The sequence below is a fragment of the Theropithecus gelada genome, chromosome 19 (genome assembly GCF_003255815.1).
Source record: "Theropithecus gelada isolate Dixy chromosome 19, Tgel_1.0, whole genome shotgun sequence".
NCBI lineage: Eukaryota > Metazoa > Chordata > Mammalia > Primates > Cercopithecidae > Theropithecus > Theropithecus gelada.
In genome coordinates this window covers 41,719,041-41,742,392 of record NC_037687.1, presented here as the reverse complement: position 1 = coordinate 41,742,392, position 23,352 = coordinate 41,719,041, and the positions used below count along the sequence as shown (strand labels likewise).

The 23,352-nt window shown below is 53.6% G+C and overlaps 1 protein-coding gene across 3 annotated transcripts in view; it reads left to right on the top strand.

The window, feature by feature from the left end:
• The window catches only part of CATSPERG (cation channel sperm associated auxiliary subunit gamma), a 30,818-nt gene extending 8,310 nt beyond the window's left edge, over positions 1–22,508 (top strand). For 2 of the 3 annotated variants that reach the window (XM_025369192.1, XM_025369193.1), the window contains exons 4-26: positions 1,771–1,915; positions 2,186–2,312; positions 2,486–2,558; positions 4,704–4,859; positions 7,586–7,757; positions 9,663–9,800; positions 11,429–11,488; positions 11,689–11,808; positions 13,857–13,907; positions 14,012–14,141; positions 15,043–15,154; positions 16,063–16,221; positions 16,305–16,417; positions 17,221–17,434; positions 17,788–17,850; positions 17,953–18,151; positions 18,287–18,405; positions 19,230–19,310; positions 19,400–19,456; positions 21,488–21,644; positions 21,841–21,904; positions 22,013–22,108; positions 22,402–22,508. In XM_025369192.1, coding sequence (XP_025224977.1) covers positions 1,771–1,915; positions 2,186–2,312; positions 2,486–2,558; positions 4,704–4,859; positions 7,586–7,757; positions 9,663–9,800; positions 11,429–11,488; positions 11,689–11,808; positions 13,857–13,907; positions 14,012–14,141; positions 15,043–15,154; positions 16,063–16,221; positions 16,305–16,417; positions 17,221–17,434; positions 17,788–17,850; positions 17,953–18,151; positions 18,287–18,405; positions 19,230–19,310; positions 19,400–19,456; positions 21,488–21,644; positions 21,841–21,904; positions 22,013–22,108; positions 22,402–22,495 — 2,700 coding nt within the window. In that variant the 3' untranslated portion in view covers positions 22,496–22,508. The remainder of the gene's footprint in view (positions 1–1,770; positions 1,916–2,185; positions 2,313–2,485; positions 2,559–4,703; positions 4,860–7,585; positions 7,758–9,662; positions 9,801–11,428; positions 11,489–11,688; positions 11,809–13,856; positions 13,908–14,011; positions 14,142–15,042; positions 15,155–16,062; positions 16,222–16,304; positions 16,418–17,220; positions 17,435–17,787; positions 17,851–17,952; positions 18,152–18,286; positions 18,406–19,229; positions 19,311–19,399; positions 19,457–21,487; positions 21,645–21,840; positions 21,905–22,012; positions 22,109–22,401) is intronic. The other variant, XM_025369194.1, reaches the window with a different exon arrangement.
• The last annotated feature ends 844 nt before the right edge of the window (positions 22,509–23,352 follow it).

Below are 23,352 nucleotides of genomic sequence, written 5' to 3'. Positions count from 1 at the left end.
AAAAAAAAAAAAAAAAAAAAAAAAAAAAAAAAAAAAAAAAAAAAAAGAAAAAAAAAAATAAATCTGAAAATTAGCCAGGTGTGGTAGCACTACCTGTAGTCCCAGCTGTTTGGGAGGCTGAGGCAGGAGGATTGCTGAAGTCTGGGAGAGGTGGAGGTCACAGTGAGCTGTGATGGCACCACTGCACTCCAGGCTGGGCAACAGAGCAAGACCTTATCTTTAAAAAAAAAAAAAAAAAAAGCCAAGTGCAGTGGCTTACACTATAGGATTACACTGTAATCCTAGCACTTTAGGAGGGTAAGGCTGGAGGATTGCTTGAGGCCAAGAGTTCAAGACCAACCTGGCCAACATAGCAAGACCCTGTCCCATGTAAAAAATAAATAATTAAAGAAATAAATAAATTACAGAAATAGCCAGCCGAGGCAACATAGTAGACTCTGTCCCTACAAAAATTAAACAATTTTCAAAGAAAGAAAAAGAGGCCAGCCATGGTGGCTCATGCCTGTAATCCTGGCACTTTGGGAGGTTGAAGCAGGCAGATCAGTTGAGGTCAGGAGTTTAAGACCAACCTGGCCAACATGGTGAAACCTCGTCTTTACTAAAAATACAAAAATTAGCCGGGCATGGTGGTGCACACGTGTAGTCCCAGCTACTCAGGAGACTGAGGCAGGAGAATCACTTGAACCCAGGAGACAGAGGCTGCAGTGAGCCGAGATCATGCCACTGCACTCTAGCCTGGGTGACAGAGTGAGACTCTTTCTTAAAAAAAAAAAAAAAAGGAAAAGGAGCCTGGCAAAGAAAGTCAGCCCTCTGGATGAAGGGCTGTGCACAGGCGACTGGATCTGGTAAATCCCTCGCCCTGGTCCCACAGCGACCAAGGCCTCCCCTTGGTGGCCTGAGTGTCGCCTTCTCTCAGGGACGCCTCTTAGCCTTCACTGGTGCTGGTCCGCGTGCCTGAAACATCCTTCTCCTCTTCTCTCATCTCCACTCTAAGCGCTCCCCACCCTTTTCTATCCAGCCAGGATCCCAGATCCCTTGGAGGCTGTCCAGGCATGCCCTGTCACCCTCATCCTCAGTTCCTTCCTGTGTAACTACCCCATCCTACCCTCACCCCAAGCTCCAGGCCCAGAACCTGGCTGTCCTCTGACTTGCATAGGTGGCAGAAAGTCTGCTGCAGAGACAGTGGAAGCCCACCTCAAGAGTGAGACTGGGGGCCAGATGAGATGGCTCACGCCTTTAATGCCAGTACTTTGGGAGGCCAAGGTGGGAGGCTCACTTGAGACCAGGAGTTCAAGACCAGCCTAGGCAATGTAGTGAGACCTCATCTCTCTAATTTTTTTTTTTTTTTTTTGTTTTTTTTTTTTTTTTAAGCTGGAACTGGGAATTCCCGGAGTGGAAAGCAGCACCCTAGGTGCCACATCCCTCCCACCTTCCCAGCATCCCTCCCACCTGCACAGCTTTGCTCATCCCATGCTGTCCTTCCCTATGTATTCCCTACATGCACATTCTGTCTGCAGACACTGGCTCTGGAGTCACCTCCTCCAGGAAGGCCTCCGACTCCCTCCACAGCCCCTTACCCCTCTGCCCCCTCCTAGGCTGGCCCATCCCCCATCCAAGCCCCAAACCTAGACCATGTCCTCTGGCCATCACATGGTGGACAGTGTGCTGCCCCCGGCCAGCCCAGGAGGCAGGCTGTTCGAGGTGGGCTCAAGGCAGGGGGCATCCAGAGGCTACCATAAGGACACACTCGTGGGGCCATCTCACCCTCAGCACTCTGAGGACCTGGTGCGCATGGGCCACCTGACGGGGCTAAAGCCCGTGGTGCTGGTCACCTTCCAGTCGCCAGTCAACTTCTACCGCTGGAAGATAGAGCAGCTACAGATCCAGATGGAGGCTGCCCCCTTCCGCAGCAAAGGTGGGCCTGGGGGAGGCTGGAGGGGTCGCAGTCTGGCAGGGGTTTGGGGTTTGCTGGGGGCTGCCGTGGGGCCATGATCTGAGGAGGGTATGTGGGGGGGCAGGAGCTCAGCACATTCCATGGCCTAGATGGGGCCACACAGAGGCCCCAGTGGGACCCATGGCATGGAGGCGGGTATGGGGAGTTGTGGGGAGATCCCAGTGTGGTCTGGGGCCTGGAACTGGCCATTGGGAGGCCCCAGCAATTTCAGTGCCCAGGGCCTCCCTGCAGAGCCATGCATGGCAGAGGAAGTGTGTAGCATGAGCTGGTACACGCCCATGCCTATCAAGAATGGCAGTGTGGTCATGCATGTGGACGTCAGCAGCAATGGCCTGGGGACCTTCATTCCAGATGAAAGGTATCCTTTCCCAAGCCGGGGGCCGGGGTGGACTCCAGGGGAACTCCTCACCCCGGGGTCCCCAGAGGAGCCAGTGGGAGATCCAAGGGAGAGAATGGGGAGAGAGGCAGCTGCGAGCTGTGGAACCCCTGACACTGGGACCTCACCTGCGCCTGTCCTGCACCTGCTGCTAGGTTCCAGGTGAATATGAATGGCTTCCTGAAGAGAAACCAGGACAATAACATCCAATTCACTGTGGGAGATGAGGTGAGGGAATCTGGGCAGGGGAAAAAGACAATGGTCTGGGCCTTACGCTGACGCCCTGGTTACTTCCCAGATAAGCAGCAGATCCCATTTAGGGAGCACCAACTTCATGCCAGGCCCCACATGAAGATTCCATTAATCTCCCCGGTGACTCTTTGAGGGGACATACTCTCACATACTCCATTATAAAGAGGAGAAACCTGAGGTCCCAAAGGGATGGAACCATTTTCCCATAGTCCCTCAGCATGGAAGGAGTCTTGAAGTTATCTGCCTATCTGCCTGATTCCTGTACATACCTGTACACACACACACACACACATATATGTTTTTTTTTTTTTTTTTTTTTGAAACAGGGCCTCGCTCTGTCATCCAGGCTGGCGTGCAGTGCTGCAATCATGGCTCACTGTAGACTTGAGCTCCTGGGCTCAAGCAATACTCCCACTTCAGCCTCCCGAGTAGCTGGGACCACAGGCATGTACCACCATATCCAGCTAACTTTTTAATTAATTAGTTAATTGTTGTTTTTGAGCCAGAGTCTTGCTCTGTCCCCCAGGCTAGAGCGCAGTGGTACAATCTCACCTCATTGCAACCTCCACCTCCTGGGTTCAAGCAATTCTCCTGCCTCAGCCTCCCAAGTAGCTGGGATTACCGGCGCCCATCACCACGCCAGGCTAATAATTTTTTTATTTTTTGTAGAGACGAGGACTCACTCTATCATCCAGGCTGGAGTGCAGGAGAGTGACCTCGTCAGGCTCAGGTGATACTCTCCCCTCAGTTTTTGTATTTTTAGTAGAGGCAGGGTTTTATCATGTTGCCAGGGTTGGCTGAAGTGATCCGCCCACCTCGGTCTCCCAAAGTGCTAGGATTACAGGTGTGAGCCACTGCGCCCAGCCCATGCCCATATGCAATTTTTTTTTTTTTTTTGAGACAGAGTTTCGCTCTTGTTGCCCAGGCTGGAGTGCAGTGGTGTGATCTCGGCTCACTGCAACCTCTGCCTCCCGGGTTCAAGCAATTCTCCTACCTCAGCCTCCTGAGTAACTGGGATTATAGGCACGTGCCACCACACCCAGCTAATGATTTTTTATTTTTATTTTTATTAGAGATGGGGTTTCTTCATGTTGGCAGGCTGGTCTCGAACTCCCGACCTCAGGTGATCCACCCGCCTCAACCTCCCAAAGTGCTGGGATTACAGGCGTGAGCCACCACGCCTGGCCTCATACCCATATTCTTAATCCCGATGCATTCACCCATTCATTCATGCTGTCACTCAGCAGGCACTTACTGAGCACACGTTGTTGCATCATGGGGACACAGCAGTGAACCCACAGACCCAAATCTCTGCCCTCCTGGAGCTGACACTGTAGTAGGGGAGACAGATGGCAACCTGGCAAACTGGTAAATGTGAAAATCAAGTGAATTCCGTAGTAGGGTGAAGGGTGGTAAGTGCTCTGGAGAGAAATGGAACAGGACAACGGGAGTTGGGTCTGTGCAGAAGGAGAGTGCAATGTGTAATAGGATGGTCAAGAAAGGCCTTGGCCGGGCGCGGTGGCTCAAGCCTGTAATCCCAGCACTTTGGGAGGCCGAGACGGGCGGATCACGAGGTCAGGAGATCGAGATCATCCTGGCTAACCCGGTGAAACCCCGTCTCTACTGAAAAATACAAAAAACTAGCCAGGCGAGGTGGCGGGCGCCTGTAGTCCCAGCTACTCGGGAGGCTGAGGCAGGAGAATGGCGTAAACCCGGAAGGCGGAATTTGCAGTGAGCAGAGATCCAGCCACTGCACTCCAGCCTGGGCGACAGAGCAAGACTCCGTCTCAAACAAAAAAAAAAAAAAAAAAAAACACGCCTCATTGAGAAGTTTAAGCTTCCAAGGAGAGAATCGCATGGATACTAGGGGAAGAGCATTTCATCAGGAGAAGCAGAGGCCCTGAGGTGGGCGTGTGCCTGGGAGGTCTGAGAAGCAGAGAAGAGGCCGTGTGGCTGGGAGAGAGGGGGTGAGGGGGAGAATGGTAAGGAATGAGGTCAAGGAAGTGAGAAGGACAAATTGTGTGGGGCCTTGTGGGTCCAGGTCAGGCCTTGGACCTAAATGAGATGGAGCCTCAGGAGAGTGGCGGGAGTGTTGGCGTCCCTCCTGTCCCTCCCTGGCAGCTCTTCAACCTGATGCCCCAGTACTTTGTGGGTATCTCATCGAGGCCCTTGTGGCACACTGTGGACCAGTCACCTGTGCTCATCCTGGGAGGCATTCCCAATGAGAAGTACGTCCTGATGACCGACACCAGCTTCAAGGACTTCTCTCTGGTGGAGGTGAACGGTGTGGGGCAGATGGTGGGCGGGGCCTCTTGGAGGGAGCTGGGCCTCAGCCCCTGGAATAGGGTGGGGGCCTGGGGCTCTAGAAGAGGTCCCCACAGACACATCAGTCGCCATGAGAGGCAGATAGCATGAAGAAAAAACACACGATTCTACAGCCAGAGGCCTAGGTTCAAATCCTGGTTCTGCTGCCACCTGGCTGCCTGACCCTGGACTTGGCATTTAACAACCCGGTCCTCAGATTCCCATTTGTAACATGGTAGTAATACTTATATTTACTTCATAGGATTATTGTGAGGATGATGTAAGTTAATAGTTTCCAGCTGAGTGCAGAGGCTCATGCCTATAATCCCAGCACTTTGGGAGGCTGAGGTAGGAGAACCACTTGAGAGCAGGAGTTTGAGACCAGCCTGGACAACATAGTGAAACCCCATCGCTACCAAAAATACAAAACTTAGCCGGGGTGGTGGCATGAGTCTGTAGTCTCAGCTGCTCAGAAGGCTGAGGCAGGAGGATTGCTTGAGCCTGGGACTTTGAGGCTGTAGTGAGCTATGATCATATCATTGCACTCCAGCCTGGGAGACAGATCGAGACCCTGTCTCAAAAAAAAAAGGGTTAATAGCTTCCATAACCAATGGTATATGTGTGCCATTACCTTCTCCACTCTGGAAAATTCTGCATTGCAATATATATCTCTGCCCAAGAGTTTCCTATTAGGCATTGAGAGCCTATATTATCCCATAATAGGGAGGGAGTGTCTGAAGTAAGAATCTTTTGGCTTCAGCGACAGAAATATGTTGGAATTAGTGCAGCTACAGTCAGAATGCCAAGCCAGGTTGGTTTACCCAGAGAACTGGTTTACCCAGAGAACAGAGAACCATGCGCAGCCTTGTTCTTGTTCTCTAACCATGGGGATTTCTCCCTGATGGTCTCATCTTATTGTCTCCTGTCTTCCCTGCTCCTGTCTCTCCCCACCACTCCCTTCCACACTGCCCCCAGGAAACAGATCCTCCCCCTGCACAGCTCACTTCACCTTTGTTGGTTGGGGTCCAGGTATAGATGCTATAACAAAGAGACCCTGGAAGAGAATGACTGAAATAGAGACTGTTGCTCGTTTTTTCTTTTTCTTTTTCTTTCTTTCTTTCTTTTTTTTTTTTTTTTGAGACAGTCTCGCTCTGTTGCCCAGGCTGGAGTACGGTGGTGCAATCTCGGCTTACTGCAACCTCTGCCTCCCGGGTTCAGGTGATTCTTCTGCCTCAGCCTCTCAAGTAGCTGGGATTGGAGGCACCCACCACCGCACCTGGATAATTTTTGTATTTTTAGTAGAGATGGGGTTTTGCCATGTTGGCCAGGCTGGTCTCAAACTCCTGACCTCAAATGATCTACCCACCTTGGCCTCCCAAAGTGTTGGGATTACAGGTGTGAGCCACCGCACCTGGCTGTTGCTCATTCTCGTAACAGTCCAGAGGTGAAGAACCTTGTTCCTTCCATTTTCTCACTTCACCATCCCCTGGGCTGGAGATGTTGACCTCTGTATGACGGCAGCCACTGGGAAAGGGGAGGAGAAGAAGTAGAGGGCAAGCCATTTTCTTTTAAGCAAGCTTCACATCCACTGACATTCCGCTAGTGAGAAGGGGTCACCTGTCTACATCCAACTGCAGGGGACACTGGGTGGTACATGCCCAGCTAAATTCAATCACCAAAAAATATAGGGAAATGGATTTGAGAGTTTCGCTAGCCATCTCCTGAAAGTGGAGAAGAAAATTTACTGGTTCACGAGACCAAAAAATTCAAGACTTCAGGCTCTGCTTGGCCCAGGATTTCAAACAGTATCACTGAGACGGGGTTTCTTGTCTCATCTCTTGGACCACATTCCTCTGTTTTTTGTTTGTTTTTTGAGATGGAGTTTCACTCTTGTCACGCAGGCTGGAGTGCAGTGGTGCAATCTTGGCTCACCGCAACCTCTGCCTCCCGGGTTCAAGCGATTCTCTTGCCTCAGCCTCCCAAGTAGCTGGGATTACAGGCGCGTGTCACCACGTCCAGCTAATTTTTTGTATTTTTAGTAGAGACGGGGTTTCACCACACAGTTATTTATTTTAATTAGCTGGGAGTGGTGGCAAGCACCTGTAGTCCCAGCTACTCGGGAGGCTGAGGCGGAAGGATTGCTTGAGCCCAGGAGTTCAAGACCAGCCTGGGTAACATAGCGAGACCTCACCTCTACAAAAATAAAAATTAAAAAATTAGCTAGGCATGGCGGTGAGCACCTGTCGTCCCAACTACTCGGGAGACTGAGGTGGGAGGATCGTTCGAGCCCAGGAGTTTGAAGTTGCAGTGAGCTGTGATCATACCACTGCACTCTAGCCTGGGTGACAGAGCCAGATCCAGCCTTTAAAAAAAAAAAAGTCCCTTGGGGAGAGCATGGGGTGTTGTATCTATGTAGGTATAACCCTGACTGTAGCCAGGGGTACAAGGACCGCTAAGGACCGTTGAGCATGCTGTGCACTGCCCAACTCCAGGGGGCACACAAAGCCTGAACTAGCTCAGGCCTGGGTCACCTGCTTCTCTGGTCCATATAGGGGAGGTTTGGCTACCAAGGTGTTGCTGCAGGGTGAGCAGGGAGAGCACTCTGGGGCAGCTGTCAGAGCAGGAGCTTCCCCGCAAGGCAGGACATGGGGGCTGAGGCCAAGGCCACCTGCTCACCATTGGCCTCTGCTCCCCTGCAGCTGAGCATTGACAGTTGCTGGGTGGGCTCCTTCTACTGCCCCCAATCTGGCTTCACGGCCACCATCTATGACACTGTTGCCACCGAGAGCACCCTCTTCATTCGACAGAACCAGCTGGTCTATTATTTCACAGGCACCTATACCACACTCTATGAGAGAAACCGTGGCAGTGGTGAGTGGGCTGTGGCAGGACCCACGCCTGGGGAGGGCACCCTGGTGAACCCCTCTGCAGAAGGTACCTGGGGCTGGCATTGCTGTGGGTGAGGCAGCAGGGAAGGAACTTGCTAAGGCCCCGACCACCCCTGCCCACCCCGAATGGACCTTCCCTTGCCCCCCTCTTTTTTTTTTTTTTTTTTTTTTTGCTGTGATGAGGCTTCCACCCAGACCCTCCTGGGAATTGTGAGCAACTGTGAGAAGAGGGGGTGTGAGAGTAAAGGGAGGTAGAGAGAAGCAGACACATGCGTGTGCCCACACAGGGTGGCAGAAAGACATGCCGAGAGAGACCAGACGGAGAAAGAGGGAGAGGGGCATGGCAAGTCAGAAGGAGCGGGGAGGAGAGAGAGAAACAGACGGGCAAAGCCTCAAGGGAAACTCATCGGAGACAAAAAAGAGAGGCTAGGCACAGTGGCTCAGGAGGCCAGACTACTCAGGAGGCTGATGGGAGGGGGGATCACATGAGCCCAGGGGTTTGAGGCTACAGTGAGCTATGATTACACTACTGCACTCCAGCCTGGGCGACAGAGCAAGACCCTGTTTCAAAAAAAGAAAAATGCTGGGCGCGGTGGCGCATGCCTGTAATCCCAGCACTCTGGGAGGCTGAGGCGGGTGGATCACTTGAAGTCAGGAGTTCAAGACCTGCATGGCCAACACGGTGAAACCCCGTCTCTACTAAAAATACAAAAAATTAGCAAAATTAGCTGGGCATGGTGGCACGTGCCTGTAGTCCCAGCTACTTGGGAGGCTGAGGCAGGAGAATCGCTTGAACCCTGGAGGCGGAGGTTGCAGTAAGCCAAGATTGTGCCCCTGCACTCCAGCCTGGGTGACAGAGTGAGATGCCATCTAAAAAAAAAAAAAAAAAGCTGGGTGCGGTGGCTCACACCTGTAATCCCAGCACTTTGGGAGGCTGAGGCGGGCGGATCACAAGGTCAGGAGTTTGAGACCAGCCTGGCCACTGTGTTGAAACCCCGTCTCTGTTAAAAATACAAAAATTAGCTGGGTGTGGTGGCAGGTGCCTGTACTCCCAGCTACTCGGGAGGCTGAGGCAGGAGAATCGCTTGAACTCAGGAGGTGGGGCTGCTGTGAGCCGAGATAGTGCCACTGCACTCCAGCCTGGGCAACAGAGTGAGACTCTGTCTCAAAAAAAAAAAAAAAAAAAAGCCAAAGCTCTCCTATTTCTTCTAGTTTTTCCCGCCATCTCAGAACTGTCAGCTTCCAGAGTCACTGGAAATTGGACTGTAACTTATAAGTAAATGGGTGTTCCCAGCAGCTTTGCTTTCTCTCTTTCTTAGGGCACTTTGACAGTGGGAGGAACCAAATTCAAATTGGCTTAAGCCAAAGAAAAGAGGTGTTTATTGGCTTCCGTGGCTGAAAAGCCCAGGAGCGTGTTGGTTTCAGGAATGGCTGCACCAGGGGGTCACTGTCACGGTTAGACAGTCACCTCCTCGTGCATGCCACGGTGACTCCGGCCCCTGCCCAGCAACTGTAGACTTGTATGCCCCTCAGTAGCCCCAGAAAAGAGCATCTTGTTGCTGATTGCAAGCTGGTATTGCCTCTGATTTGGCCAGCTTGGTCACATGGTAATCACTGTGGCCAAGGGAGTGCAAGGGAGGTGTCAGCCCAATCTGACCCTCATGGACAGAGTGTGAGCAAAGGAGGATTTTCTCAAAGGCAGCGGGTGCCCTCTGCCAGGTGCTCCCTGACACCACACTGAACAGGTGCTGCAGCACCATAGGACAGATAACAGGCTCACTAAAGCCAGGGAAATGTGGGCTGGGCTGGGCTGGGCGGGGCGGGGGGCAGAGGGCGGAGGCCCCAGATCCAACCACCTGGATCTGAGGCCCCATGCTGGCTTCCCTAGGCAGCTGGGTTCGTGTCCTGGCCAGCGAGTGCATCAAGAAGCTGTGCCCTGTGTATTTCCATAGCAATGGCTCTGAGTACATAATGGCCCTCACCACGGGCAAGCATGAGGGTTTTGTACACTTCGGGACCATCAGAGGTAAGGATGTGGGCCTCTGGCAGCCCCAGGGACCCCTCCATACCCTCTCACCTCCAAGGATTCTAACCTTGGGACCTCACTCATCACCATGTGCCCTGAGGAGGGCCCACAGGCTGAGGGTGGTGATGGTGGTGGGGGAGGGATGCGTTTGTAGGGGTAGGGCTTGGGGGTATGTTATGTATCTTTCATGATGTACTTGGTTTTAAAGCGCAGAAGATCTGGGCACGGTGGCTCATGCCTGTAATCCCAGCACTTTGGGAGGCTGAGGCAGGCAGATCACTTGAGGTCAGGAGTTCAAGAACATCCTGGCCAACATGGTGAAACCCCATCTCTACTAAAAATACAAAAATTAGCTGGGCATGGTAGCAGGTACCTGTAATCCCAGCTATTCAGGAGGCTGAGGCAGGAGAGTCACTTGAACCCAGGAGATGAAGGTTGTAGTGAGGTGAGATTGCGCCACTGCACTCCAGCCTGGGCAACAGAGTGAGACTCCATCTCAAAACAAACAAACAAATCCACCCCCCAAAAAACAAAAATAGCAGAAGCCCAATTCAAAAATAATTTAAGTACAGCTGGGCACAGTGGCTCATGCCTGTAATCCCAGCCCTTTGGGAGGCTGAGGTGGGTGGATCACCTGAGGTCAGTTCGAGACCAGCCTGCCCAACATGCAGAAACCCCATCTCTACTAAAAATACAAAAACCAGCTGAGCATGATGGCACACACCTGTAGTCCCAGCTACTTGGGAGGCTGAGGCATTAGAATTCCTTGAACCTGGGAAGCAGAGGTTGTAGTAAGCTGAGATCATGCCACTGCACTCTAGCCTGGGCAACAGAATGAGACTGTCTTAATAATAATAATAGTAATAATAATAAGCATAAAGAATTTGTGGACTTAGATAAATGAAAAGACTCAGGTTCAACTTCAGGTATGGCTGGATCCAGGGGCTCACAGGGTATGTCATCAGGACTCCATCTCTTGGTAAGGTAGTACAGCATAGTAATTAATTATAGCACAGATTCTAGAGAGAGACTGCTCCATCACACCTTTGCTGTGTGCCTTTCGATATGTAACTTGACCTCTCTGATCTCGTTTTCTTCACCTACAAAATGTGACTAATGGTAGTACTAGTATCTAGGTCACTGGTTTGATATAAAGATTAAATAAGTTGGTTTTTGTAAAGGTCTTAGTACTAGCGACGTAGTGAGTGTTACAAATGGTTTATTATTATTGGTCCTATAATTTGGGTCCATTTTCAGGTAGCTATTCCTCCATGAAGGTTAAAGGTAGCCCCTTAAAGCTTAAGACTCAAGTCACCTACTAGTCTGAGTCATGGCAAGAGAATGAAGACAGCATCTTTCCCATTAATTCTAACACAAGTCCCAGAGTAAATTCTGATTGGCTCACTGTGGTTCTGATGGCCAGACCTGAGCCATGAGACCCACAGTGTCATGACTGTGACCAGAGACAGACATGCTCTGATAGGCCAGGTGTGAGTGACGGAAGGCCAGAGAATGAGATCCCAAGGACTGAGGGGCTGGTGGGCATGAGGAGGGCAATAAGAGTTGGCTTGATGGGCTGCCAGACAGGAGGGAGAGGGACTGAACATGAACCCCACCTTGCTCTGCAGATGGCCAGGTGTCCTTTGAGATGCTGCCCAGGCAGTGGTCTGTGTGCGAGGAGATAGGAGGTACTAATCCCCCCGATGGGTCTGCGGCGGGAGGCTGGGGGGACTGAGGATGCAGAAGAGCAGGGGAGGGTGGCAGGGGTCATGGGAAAGAATGGGCAGTGTCTTAGGGAGGGGTGAGAGTTATGGGGAGGGGCACAGCTGGCACAGGACCAAGGCCATTGAGCCCTGGGGTGGCTCTGGACTGCCCCTTTCCCTCTCAGTTACCACCTGCTCCATAATTTGGTCTGACTACATCGCGGGTGAGTATACCCTACTGCTGCTAGTGGAGAGCGAATATCAAAATGCCAGTAAACGTTTCCAGGTGGTCAGCTACAACACAGGTAATCAGGGCGATGCAAGGGGCTGGGCGCAAAGGGGCAGGAGCCCAGACTGTGGACCGCATGCCCATCCTGAGGGATCTGTGCCCAGCAGACAGAGGGAGGGCGACATTATCTGTGTCACTCCTGGATGAGGGGTAGCAGTGGAGAACTGGGTATAGGCTTGGCGATCTGAAAGGGCTCTGTGACTCACAATAAAGAGATTTTTTTTTTTTTTTGAAACAGAGTCTAGCTCTGTCGCCCAGGCTGGAGTGCGGTGGCCGGATCTCAGCTCACTGCAAGCTCTGCCTCCCGGGTTCACGCCATTCTCCTGCCTCAGCCTCCCAAGTAGTTGGGACTACAGGCGCCCGCCACCTCGCCTGGCTAGTTTTGTTGTTGTTGTTTTTTTTTTTTTTGTATTTTTTAGTAGAGACGGGGTTTCACCGGGTTAGCCAGGATGGTCTCGATCTCCCGACCTCATGATCTGCCCGCCTTGGCCTCCCAAAGTGCTGGGATTACAAGCTTGAGCCACCGCGCCCAGCCAATAAAGATATTTTATTTTACCTGCAGTGAGAATAGGGCCGCCATGTAGAGTTGTACAGGCTGTGCACTGCACAAAACCCCCAACCGAGGGGTCAGAGGAGACAGGTCCTGTGCCTTAACAGGACTGTTTCCTCTCAGAGGCAGTGTCTTTTTATAATTCACATGAAGAAATTCTAAAGGGCTAGGCATGGGACTCACACCTGTAATCCCAGCACTTTGGGAGGCTGAGGCCAGAGGATCGCTTGAGGCCAGGAGTTCAAGACCAGCCTGGGGCAACATAGCAAGACCCTGTCTCTACAAATTAAAAAAACAAACAAAAAAAGGTAGCCGAGTATGGAGGTGCGCCTGTAGTCCCAGCTACTTGGAATATACCTGAGGTGGAAGGATGGCATAAGCCCAGGAGGTTGAGGCAACAGTGAGCTATGATCATGCCACTGCCTGGGTGACAGAGCAAGACCCTGTCTCAAAAAGAAAAAAAAAAAAGAGCTGGGCGTGGTGGCTCATTGTTGTAATCCCAGCACTCTGGGATACCAAGGTGGGTGGAATGCTTGAGCTCAGGAGTTCAAGACCAGCCTAGGCAACATAGTGAAACCTCCTCTCTACTAAAAATACAAAAATTGGGCCGGGTGTGGTGGCTCATGCCTGTAGTCCCAGCACTTTGGGAGGTTGAGGCAGGTGGATCACGAGGTCAGGAGATCGAGACCACAGTGAAACCAGGTTTCTACTAAAAATACAAAAAATTTAGCCGGGTGCAGTAGTGGGCGCCTGTAGTCCCAGCTACTCGGGAGGCTGAGGCAGGAGAATGGTGTGAACCTGGGAGGCGGAGCTTGCAGTGAGCCGAGATCCGGCCACTGCACTCCGTCTCAAAAAAAAAAAAAAAAAAACAAAATTTGGCAGGGGGCCGTGGCTCACACCTGTAATCCCAGCACTCTGGGAGGCCGAGGCGGGGTTGGGGGGGGGATCACTTAAGGTCAGGAGTTCAAGACCAGCCTGGCTAACATGGTGAAACCCTGTCTCTACTAAAAATACAAAAATTAGTCAGGCATGATGGTGGGTGCCTGTAAACCTAGCTACTCGGGAGGCTGAGGCAGAAGAATTGCTTGAACCTGGGAAGCAGAGGTTGCAGTGAGCCGAGATCACGCCATTGCACTGCAGTCTGGGCAACAGAGGGAGACTCCATCTTGGGAAAAAAAAAAAAAATACAAAAAATTAGCTGGGCGTGGTGGTGGTGCGTGTCTATAATCCCAGCTACTCTATAGGCTGAGGTGGGAGGATCACTTGAACCCAGGAGGCAGAGGTTGCAGTGAGCCGAGATCACACCATTGCACTCCAGCCTGGGCGACAGAGAGATCCTGTCTTGGCGGGGGGCGGTGGAAGAAACTCTTAAGGACTAGCAAGCCCGGGTGGGAAGCTCTTTGGAGGGTTTTACAGGAGGCTGAGAAGCAAGCAACTTGCTCCAGCTCCAGGTTTTGAAAGCGCAGAGCCTCAGGAGATTTTGCTGTGTTCACCCCCCCCCCCCCCCCCCGTAGCTAGTGATGACCTGGAACTTCTCTACCGCATCCCAGAGTTCATCCCTGAAGGTAGGAGGGGAAGGCAGAGGTGGCCTCAAGGGCGGCTGTGGGCCAGGAGGGGCCCAGGTGACTCCACCTCACTGCCGTGTCTTCTCTTCCTCTGCCCCGGTCAGCTCGAGGATTGGAGTTCCTGATGATCCTAGGGACGGAGTCCTACACCAACACTGTAATGGCCCCCAAGGGCATCTCCTGTAACCCGTACAACCACCTGATCTTCATCTGGGGCAACTTTCTCCTGCAGAGGTGGGCCTCCACCACTCCCGGGTGGGCCAGGCATACTCTGTCTCCCCAGCACCTTTAGGGTGTGGATGCTTTCAAGACCAGACTAGGCGAGTCTCACCAAGCCTTCAGAGGATGCCCAAATCCAGAAGTTACCAGGACGGTGATGGGGAACATACCGTTAGGGTAGTCAGTGCTGGGACGAGGGGAGCCAATGTTTTAAAACTGTGGGAGCCCTTTTCTTAAAAATGAAACCTTATATAAAGACCCAGCCTGTGTGAGCAATAGATGAGCAGTTTCTAGGGTTTGTTTTTGTTTTTGTTTTGGAACAGTCTCGCTCTGTCACCCAGGCTACAGGGCAGTGGCACAATCTCAGCTCACTGCAGCCCCCGCCTCCCTGATTCAAGCGATTCTCCTGCGTCAGCCTCCCTAGTAGCTGGGATTACAGTTGCATGTCACCATGCCTGGCTAATTTTTGTATTTTTAGTAGAGACGGATTTCACCATGTTGGGCAGGCTTGTCTCGAACTCCTGACCTCAGGTGATCCTCCCGCCTCAGCCTCTGAGAGTGCTGGGATTACAGGTGTGAACCATGTGCCCGGCTAACTGACGAGCATTTTCTAGGGACAGTTTAGGATCCTCCCCACCCCAGCCACCCTCTCGACCCTCAGGAACCTAGGGGCCCCTGAGCCACTTTCTTGGGTGGCTGGCAAACTGCCAGGTTGGCCCAATGCTTCTGTTTTACAGATGGGGAGCTGGAGACTCTCAAAGGGTTTGGGGTGGGGGGCGGGAGCTAGGATTTCAAGCTTCCTTTGCACATTCTTCCAAGGGGAGAAACTGAGTAAGTGGCTCCCGTGTTATTAGGCCTGGGATTGGGGGAAGCGGCTGTCCAGGATGCGCCCAGCTCTCCATCTCTGTCCCTGCAGCTCTAACAAGGAAAACTTCATCTACCTGGCAGACTTCCCCAAGGAACTGTCCATCAAATACATGACCAGATCGTTCCGTGGGGCTGTGGCTATTGTCACGGAGACGGAGGAGGTGGGCTGCCCTGCCCCTCTCCCCATTCCCTCTCTGCCCACCCCCAAACCCCAGGGGTCCCTCTTTCCCCCTGTCAGAGTAAAGGAGCTAAGGGAAGGGGGCACCCTCGGGGACCCTGAGAAAGGGCAGTGAAGCTCCATTTATAGCTGCAATCCCTGGAACTCAGAGTGTCAGCTCCAAAGTCACGCAGACCAGAGCTATGATCTAATGTTCAGAGGCGGCCCTCTTTCATCCCACAGTGCACTCGTTCACTTCATAAATATTGAGCATTTACCGTGTACCTGCCCCCTGTGCTGGAGAACACAGAGCGGTCAGGGCTGCAATGAGGAAAATATTACCTATGGAAGTAGGGGGACCTGGCCCATTCTGGGGGATTGCGCATGTCAGGGAGGGCTTCATGGGGGAGACCACATGGAGGGGGACATCTTGGAGGCTGGAGGGGATCACCCAGGTTGTGGTTCAGGAAGGGTAGTGAAGGTTCCCTTCAGATGTGTATGGGGGTGGGCATTAGTGCAGAGATGGGAAACTGAGGCCAAGGAAATGGTGAGACCCTGGAAGCTCTCACCATTTGAGAAGAAAAAAGAGGTCTCGGCCCTAGGAACCGTGGCTGTTAGGGAGTGTGTATGTTAGGGATGTTTAGGTTACAAGTGCTAGAAACCTTAACAGACCCAAAACATTGAAAAACATGATCATAGTGTGTGAGGGCTGGAACCAGAGGTGATTGGGCTCAGGGAAGTAGAGAGATGGCACCACAGAGAAAAGGAAGGGGAGCGCCCTTGGTCCCAGTGGAGGTGAGTTTGCAAACTTCATCCCTCAAACAATGGGGCCACCACTCTGGGCAGAGGGTGAGGTGGGATCAGAGGACCCCATGGTCCTGACACACACACATCTGGCTATCGTACCCACAGATCTGGTACCTCCTGGAGGGTAGCTACCGGGTGTACCGGCTGTTCCCATCCAAGGGCTGGAAGGTGCACATCAGCTTACAGCTGATGCAACAGTCCTCTCTCTACGCATCCAATGAGACCATGCTGACCCTCTTCTACGAAGGCAGCAAACTGTACCAGGTGCCTGGCGGGGCTCTGCGGGGACATTGGGGCACCGCAGGAGGGCTGACCCCAGCTCACCTGACTCTGCCTTCCCCCTGTAGCTGGTGTACCTTATGAACAACCAGAAGGGCCAGCTGGTCAAGAGGCTTATGCCCGTGGAACAGCTTCTGATGTATCAACAGCACACCAGCCACTATGACTTGGATCGGAAAGGGTGAGAGGACACCGGACCATGACAGGGGTCTGAGGGCTCCCGGCACTGCCCTCCTGAAGCTACCATTTTTGAGAGAGGGGAGACCGAGCTAACCCCAGTGACAGCCTCAGGGCTACGATGGCAGGAGTTCAGCACTTATGGAAGCTCAGAGGAGGAGCCGAACCTGGCCAGGGGGGAAGGTGCATCAGGGAGGGCTTCAAGGAGGAGGAGGTGTATGCACTGTGACAAGAAGGGTGAGAAAGGATTAGCCAAGTGATAAGGTGGGGAAGGGTGTCCCAGAACGGGAGAACCAGCTGTGCAGAAGCCCTGATTGGAAGGGGGACGAAGTGAGCCTGGTGGTCATGGGGAGAAACTTGGACTTCATCTTGAGGGTCTTGGGGGAGCCATGGATGGGACTAAAGGAAAGGACTGCAGGATCGGATTTTACCGCGTGCCATAATGATGCCTCTGGTCGCTGTCCTGCAGAAGGTGGATCAGAGCAACCCAGGGAGGCAGCTGGATTCGGGGCAGGGACGGGGAACTGGGGTGGAAGGAGGAAGCAGGAGGTGGAACAAAGATAAGAGGTCAAGTGGACAGGCAGATGGGGACTGCCCGTTGAGCAGGGAGGACTCTGGTCTCAGGGATCGAGGGACGTCCGAGGGGATGTGTGAAAAGGCCTCTGGGCAGCAGGGGTTGACACTGAGGAGGAAGATCGGGGCTGGATTCGATACAGGAAGTGGGTGAGGTGGGAAAGAGGCCTGCGGAAGCTTCCAGTGCGCGGGGTGCCTTAGAGCCAGCAGCCCTTCCCCCCTGCCGCTGCCCAGGGGCTACTTGATGCTCTCCTTCACCAACTTCTGCCCCTTCTCGGTGATGCGCCTGAGGAACCTGCCCGGTCCGCAGAGATACACGCGCCAGGAGCGCTACCGGGCACGGCCACCGCACGTCTTGGAGCGCTCGGGCTTCCACAACGAGAACTCGCTAGCCATCTACCAGGGCCTGATCTACTACCTGCTGTGGCTGCACTCCGTGTACGACAAGGTGGGCGTCCGGCGGCGGGCGGGCAGGCCTGAGACCGGACTCGGGGAGCGGGGAGCCGGCTTAGAGGGCGAGGCCTGTGGAGCGGAGCGCAGCGGGATTGTAGAACTGGAGGACTGGGGGGTGGGGTGGGTGGCGGACGTGGGGGCGGGGCCTGGCTTGAGCAGGACTTCCAGGGGAGGGTGTTGAAGGTGTGGCCGGGTTAAAAGCAGGGTCTGGGGATGCGCTGGGGTGTGTATCTTCTGCTCTGGGTTAGGAGCTGGCATTGAGGCTGGGAGGGGGTCTGGGGATGCCGCTTGCCTGGGGGCCCTCGCCCCGCCGCCCAATCCCTTTACGGTGCCGGGCGATCCCTGCAGCCGTACGCGGACCCGGTGCACGACCCCACCTGGCGCTGGTGGGAGAAAAACAAACAAGACCAGGTAGGCGGAGCGGATTGGGAGCCGGGAAAGGGGCGGTGCCCGGACACCCCTCACAGTGCCCCCAACCCTGGCGCTGACTGCCGCGCGCATGCGGTACTCCAGGATTACTACTTCTTCCTGGCGAGCAACTGGCGAAGCGCGGGCGGCGTGTTCATAGAAATGGACAGCTACGAAAAGATCTACAACCTCAAGTCCGCGTACGAGCTGCCGGAGCGCATTTTCCTGGACAAGGGCACTGAGTACAGCTTCGCCATCTTCCTGTCGGCGCAAAGCCACTCGTTCCGGACGATGGCAGACCTCGGTCTGCGCGGGGCCAGAGTCACTCCCGAAGGGCAGGGCGAGGGCTGCTGGAATCTGGGAGCCTGGGGGGAGGGGACACCATCTGAAGGGCGGGGCCTGTGAGGGAGGCCTTAACCCCGTTTACCGTCCCGAGCAGGCACCGTCTTCCAGCTGCATAGCCAGGTGGACGTGGGCGTGGTGCTGGCCGACCCCGGCTGCATCGAGGCCTCGGTGAAGCAGGAGGTCCTGATTAATCGCAAGGCGGTGCTATTTTCGGTGAGGCCTGGCGGGCAGTTGGGATCAAGGGAGGTTTTTTGTTTTGTTTTTGTTTTTGTTTTTTGTTTTTTGTTTGTTTGTTTTTGAGACAGGGTCTTGCTCTGTCAGGCTGGAGTGCAGTGGCGCGATCACTGCATTCTTGGCCTCCTGGGCTCAAGTGATCCTCCTCCCTCAACCTCCTGAGTAGCTGGGACTGCAGGCATGCACCACAGTGCCCAGCGAACTTTTTTTTTCTTTTTTTCTTTTGAGACAGAGTCTCACTTTGTCGCCCAGGCTGGAGTGCAATGGCACAATCTTGACTCACTGCAACCTCTGCCTCCCAGGTTCAACCGAGTCTCCTGCCTCAGCCTCCCTAGTAGCTGAGATTACAGGTGCACACCACCGCACCCAGCTAATTTTTTGTATTTTTAGTAGAGATGGATTTTTACCATGTTGGCCCGCCTGGTCTTGAACTCCTGACCTCAAATGATCCGCCCACCTCAGCCTCCCAAAGTGCTGGGATTACAGGCGTGAGCCACTGTGCCCAGCCTTAACTTTTTATGTTTTGTAGAGAGGGGGGTCTACCTGTGTTGCCCAGGCTGGTCTCAAATTCCTGGGCTCAAGAGATCCTCACGCCTCGGCGTGAGGTGTGAGGTGTGAGGCAAGAGCCACGAGCCACCCTGCGCTTGGCCCCGTTAGCCTATTCCTGAGTAGAAAAATGGAAGACTTCCGTTCTCCTACCAGCCCCCACCTTGCCCCAGCTATGGGTTATTTGAACTGTTTGTTGGTCTTTGGGGAGACCTGTTCACACCTTCATTTCTGCCTCTCCCCTCCTTCAACCCCAGATTACGCTCAAGGATAAAAAGGTTTGCTATGACCAAGGCATTAGTGGACACCACCTTATGAAGTCTTCCATGACGGTCAATGTGAGGTCCAAGCCTGGAGGGGAGGGTGCAGGATGGTGGGAAAGCTTGGGCCCACAGGGATCACCATCTTCACCTGCTCCTACCTGCAGGTGGTGGGTTCATCTGGGCTCTGCTTCCAGGAAACGCACGTGGGGGCCCGTATGCAAGTATTGGAGCTTGGGATACTGGGCCCTGGGAGGGAAAGGTTGGGGTCAGGTCTCAACATGGCTAATCCCCTGAGAATCCCACTAATCATTCATAATTTCCTTTCTTCTCATTCTTTCTCATCATTCATCCACCCACCCACTACTACCCATTAACTCCTTTCATTCTTTTTTTCTTTGAGGTGGAGTTTCGCTCTTGTTGCCCAGGCTGGAGTGCAATGGTGCAGTCTTGGCTCACTGCAACCTCCACCTCCTTGGCTCAAGTGATTCTCCTGCTTCAGCCTCCCGAGTAGCTGGGATTACAGGTGCCCACCACCATGCCCAGCTAATTTTTTGTATTTTTAGTGGAGACAGGGTTTCTCCATGTTGGCCAGGCTGGTTGCAAACTCCTGAACTCAAGTGATCCACCCACCTCAGCCTCCCAAAGTGCTGGGATTCCAGGCATGAGCCTCCACACCCAGCCTAACTCCTTCCATTCATTCATGTTTTCAGAAAGGGCCACCTTCCCAGTTGTGCAGGTTGCACACAAGCTGATGTGTTCCCTCTGATAACTTTTCTGCAGAGGGAGAATAGAGTGAGCAACAGGGACTTTTTTTTTTTTTTTTTTTTTTGAGACGAAGTCTCACTCTTGTCCCCCAAGCTGCAGTGCAATGGCGCAATCTCGGCTCACTGCAACCTCCACCTCCCGGGTTCAAGCGATTCTTCTGCCTCAGCCTCCCAAGTAGCTGGGATTACAGGTGCATACCACCATGCCTGGCTAATTTTTTGTATTTTAAGAAGAGATGGAGTTTCACCATGTTGGCCAGGCTAGTCTCAAACTCCTGACCTCAGGTGACCTGCCCACCTCGGCCTCCCAAAGTGTTGGGATTACAAGTGTGAGCCACCGTGCCTGGTCCAGGGCCACTTTTTGCAATTGGTACAAAGGTGGCACAAGGGCTGGCCTGGCCCTGCCTTCACATCTCTCTTCTTCTGCCCACTCACACATTCCTCATTCAGTTCTTTGGGATCTTGGTTCTTCACTTGCTTATATATGTGATATCGCCTTTGCCCAGGGCAGACACTGAGGCTCAGAGAGGTGCAGTGTAACCCAGGGAGCTAATAAGTGGTAGAGGAGGGACCTGCCCCAGAGTTCTTGTTCTCACCCACTTCCCTACCCACTCCGGGGCACGCAGATCCTGGCGTTCCTCTCTCCTGGGTTAGAATGACCTTGGGCAGTCAAAAGGGATTGTAACAGCCCCCACCTCCTTAGAGTACATGAGATTTCATGTGCTAGACTGAATAAACAAGGAGGAAGTGTGACCGCATCACAGGGTGGGCAAGGGGAAATGTGGCGGGATGAACTCAGAGCAGTGATGGGGCAGAGTAAGTGGGGCCTCATGGGCCATGGTGCGTGAGCTGGTTCTTTGGGAGGGCTCCAAGCAGAGGAGGGACTCGAGGGTCCCCAGGGCCCATCTGGCTGCATGGGGTGGGGGGACATCAATGAGGGAACTGGAAGCAGGGAGACTCTGGAGAAGACAAGGTTGGACAAAACAGGGTGGGGGCAAAGGATTTGGAGGTTTAAGGGAGAGAATGAGTGGACTCTGCGTCTTTTTTTTTTTTTTTTTCGAGACAGAGTCCTGCTCTGTCAGCTGGAGTGCAGTGGCGCAATCTTGGCCTCTGTCTCCCTGGTTCAAGCTGTTCTCCTGCCTCTGCCTCCCAAGTAGCTGGGATTACAGGCATGCGCCACCACACCCAGCTAATTTTTTGTATTTTTAGTAGAGAAAGGGTTTTGCTGTGCTGGCCAGGCTAGTCTCGAACTCTGGATTCAAGTGATCGGCCTGCCTCGGCCTCCCAAAGTGCTGGGATTACAGGCATGAGCCACTGCGCCAAGCCGTTTTAATCATATTAATGACCATATTGCTCTTGGCGGTGAGGGAGAGCCAGGCAGTTGGTGGTGGTGTTTGTGGGAGGGGTACTGTCCTTCCTGCCCCTCACCTCTCCAGGGGCCTGAGGAGACCCTGGCCACTCCCATGAGCCTTTTTTCCTCCCACCGAGGGCAACCTGATGGTGCCAGTGTTCATTGGCTGCCCTCCAGGCAAGCGCCTGGCGTTCGACATCACCTACACTCTGCAATACAGCCGCCTGAAGAACAAACACTACTTTGACTGCGTTCAAGTGGACCCCGAGATGCCCTGCTTTCTCTTCCGGGACAGTGTGTGTCCAGTCCCTTCCCCTGCATCGTTCACTGTCCTCTTGCGCCCACCACTTTGCGCTCTCCCTCCCCGCTCCTCTGCCCACAGGCTACCCACCCTCTTTCCCCCGGCATCTCACTTTCCCCCTTCTCGGTCCTCAGCTTCTCAGGCCAGGCTAATTTCTTCTTCCCGTCTCAACCCCCTCCAACCCCATAGTTTTCTACCCCTTCTTCTTGATTCAAGATTTGGTGACAGGAGACTCCGGCAGTTTCCAGGGCAGGTAAAGGCGTGGCCAACTTGTAGCTAGGGCAGGTGGAGGGAGTGGAAGGGGATGGGTGCAGGACTCGAGACCCAGAGACCAGTCTGTGTGCACTTCTGTCCCTGGTAGCTACGTGCTGCTGGTGGTGGGTGGCGGCCCCACACTGGACACACTCAAGGACTACAACAAGGACGAAATCTACCGCTTCAACAGCCCCTTGGACAAGTAATCCCTGAGGGGCCCCACGCGTAATTGGCCTTGCTTCCCCTAGAGGCCTTTCCCACTTCCAAGCCAAGCCCACCTCACAAGCCCCCGCCTCCGCATCTCAGGTCCCGCCCACAGTGGGGCTCTTAGGATCCCACAGGCAAACTCCTGCAGGGCCCCGCTAACACCATGCCCCCTGCACATAAGACCCCGCCCCCTGCACCCACCTCTGGCCTCCCTCCACACTGACCACTGAGGCCATACCTCCCCCACACCCCCCCAACCCCTGGCTGAGATGACCTCGTCCTGCACAGGACCAACAGCCTTATCTGGACCACGAGGACCAAAAGGACCACCAAAGACTCAGCCTTCCACATCATGTCCCATGAGAGCCCGGGTATCGAGTGAGTGCGCAGCCTGGCCCTCTTGGCCCCCATCTGTCGGTAGTCCATCAGGCCCACCCATCCTTTCTGCCCCCAGGAGGCCTCTTGATCCCCAAGTCATACTGACTGCCTTTGTGTTACTCAAATGGGGCTGAACTTTGCACAAGCTGAAGTCCCTGCCTGGAATGCTGCTCCCTCCTACTCTCGTCAGGCCTTAGGCAGATGCCCCTTCAGCCAGGAGGACTTTTCTGTTTCAGGATGGGACAATTGTCCCTTCGTGGCTCCCATGGTCGCCTGGGGCTCTCCCATCCCGCCCCTGAGTCCCCTACCTGTGCATCCCCATTCTAGAGTGGACAGGCCTGGGCAGTCACTGTCTGGTGTGGGGTCTGTCTCTCCTCCAGAACTGGGTCCTGAATAGACTCAAATTTGTTTTTATTTTTATTTTTGAGATGGAGTTTCGCTCTTTGTTGCCCAGTCTGGAATGCAGTGGCATGATCTCAGCTCACTGCAATCTCCACCTTCCGGGTTCAAGCGATTCTCCTGTCTCAGCCTCCTGTTTGTTTATTTTTTGAGACAGGCTCCCACTGTAGTCCACCAGGCTGGAGTGCAGTGGCGCAATCTCAGCTCACTGCAACCTCTGCCTCCCAGGTTCAAGCAATTCTCCTGCCTTAGCCTCCCAAGTAGCTGGGATTACAGGCACCCACCACCACGCCTGGCTAATTTTTGTATTTTTAGTAGGGATGGGGTTTCACCATGTTGGTCAGGCTGGTCTTGAACTGCTGACCTCAGGTGATCCTCACGCTTCAGCCTCCCAAAGCACTGGGATTACAGGCGCACGCCACTATGCCCGGTTAATTTTTTTTTTTTTTTTTTTTTTTTTGG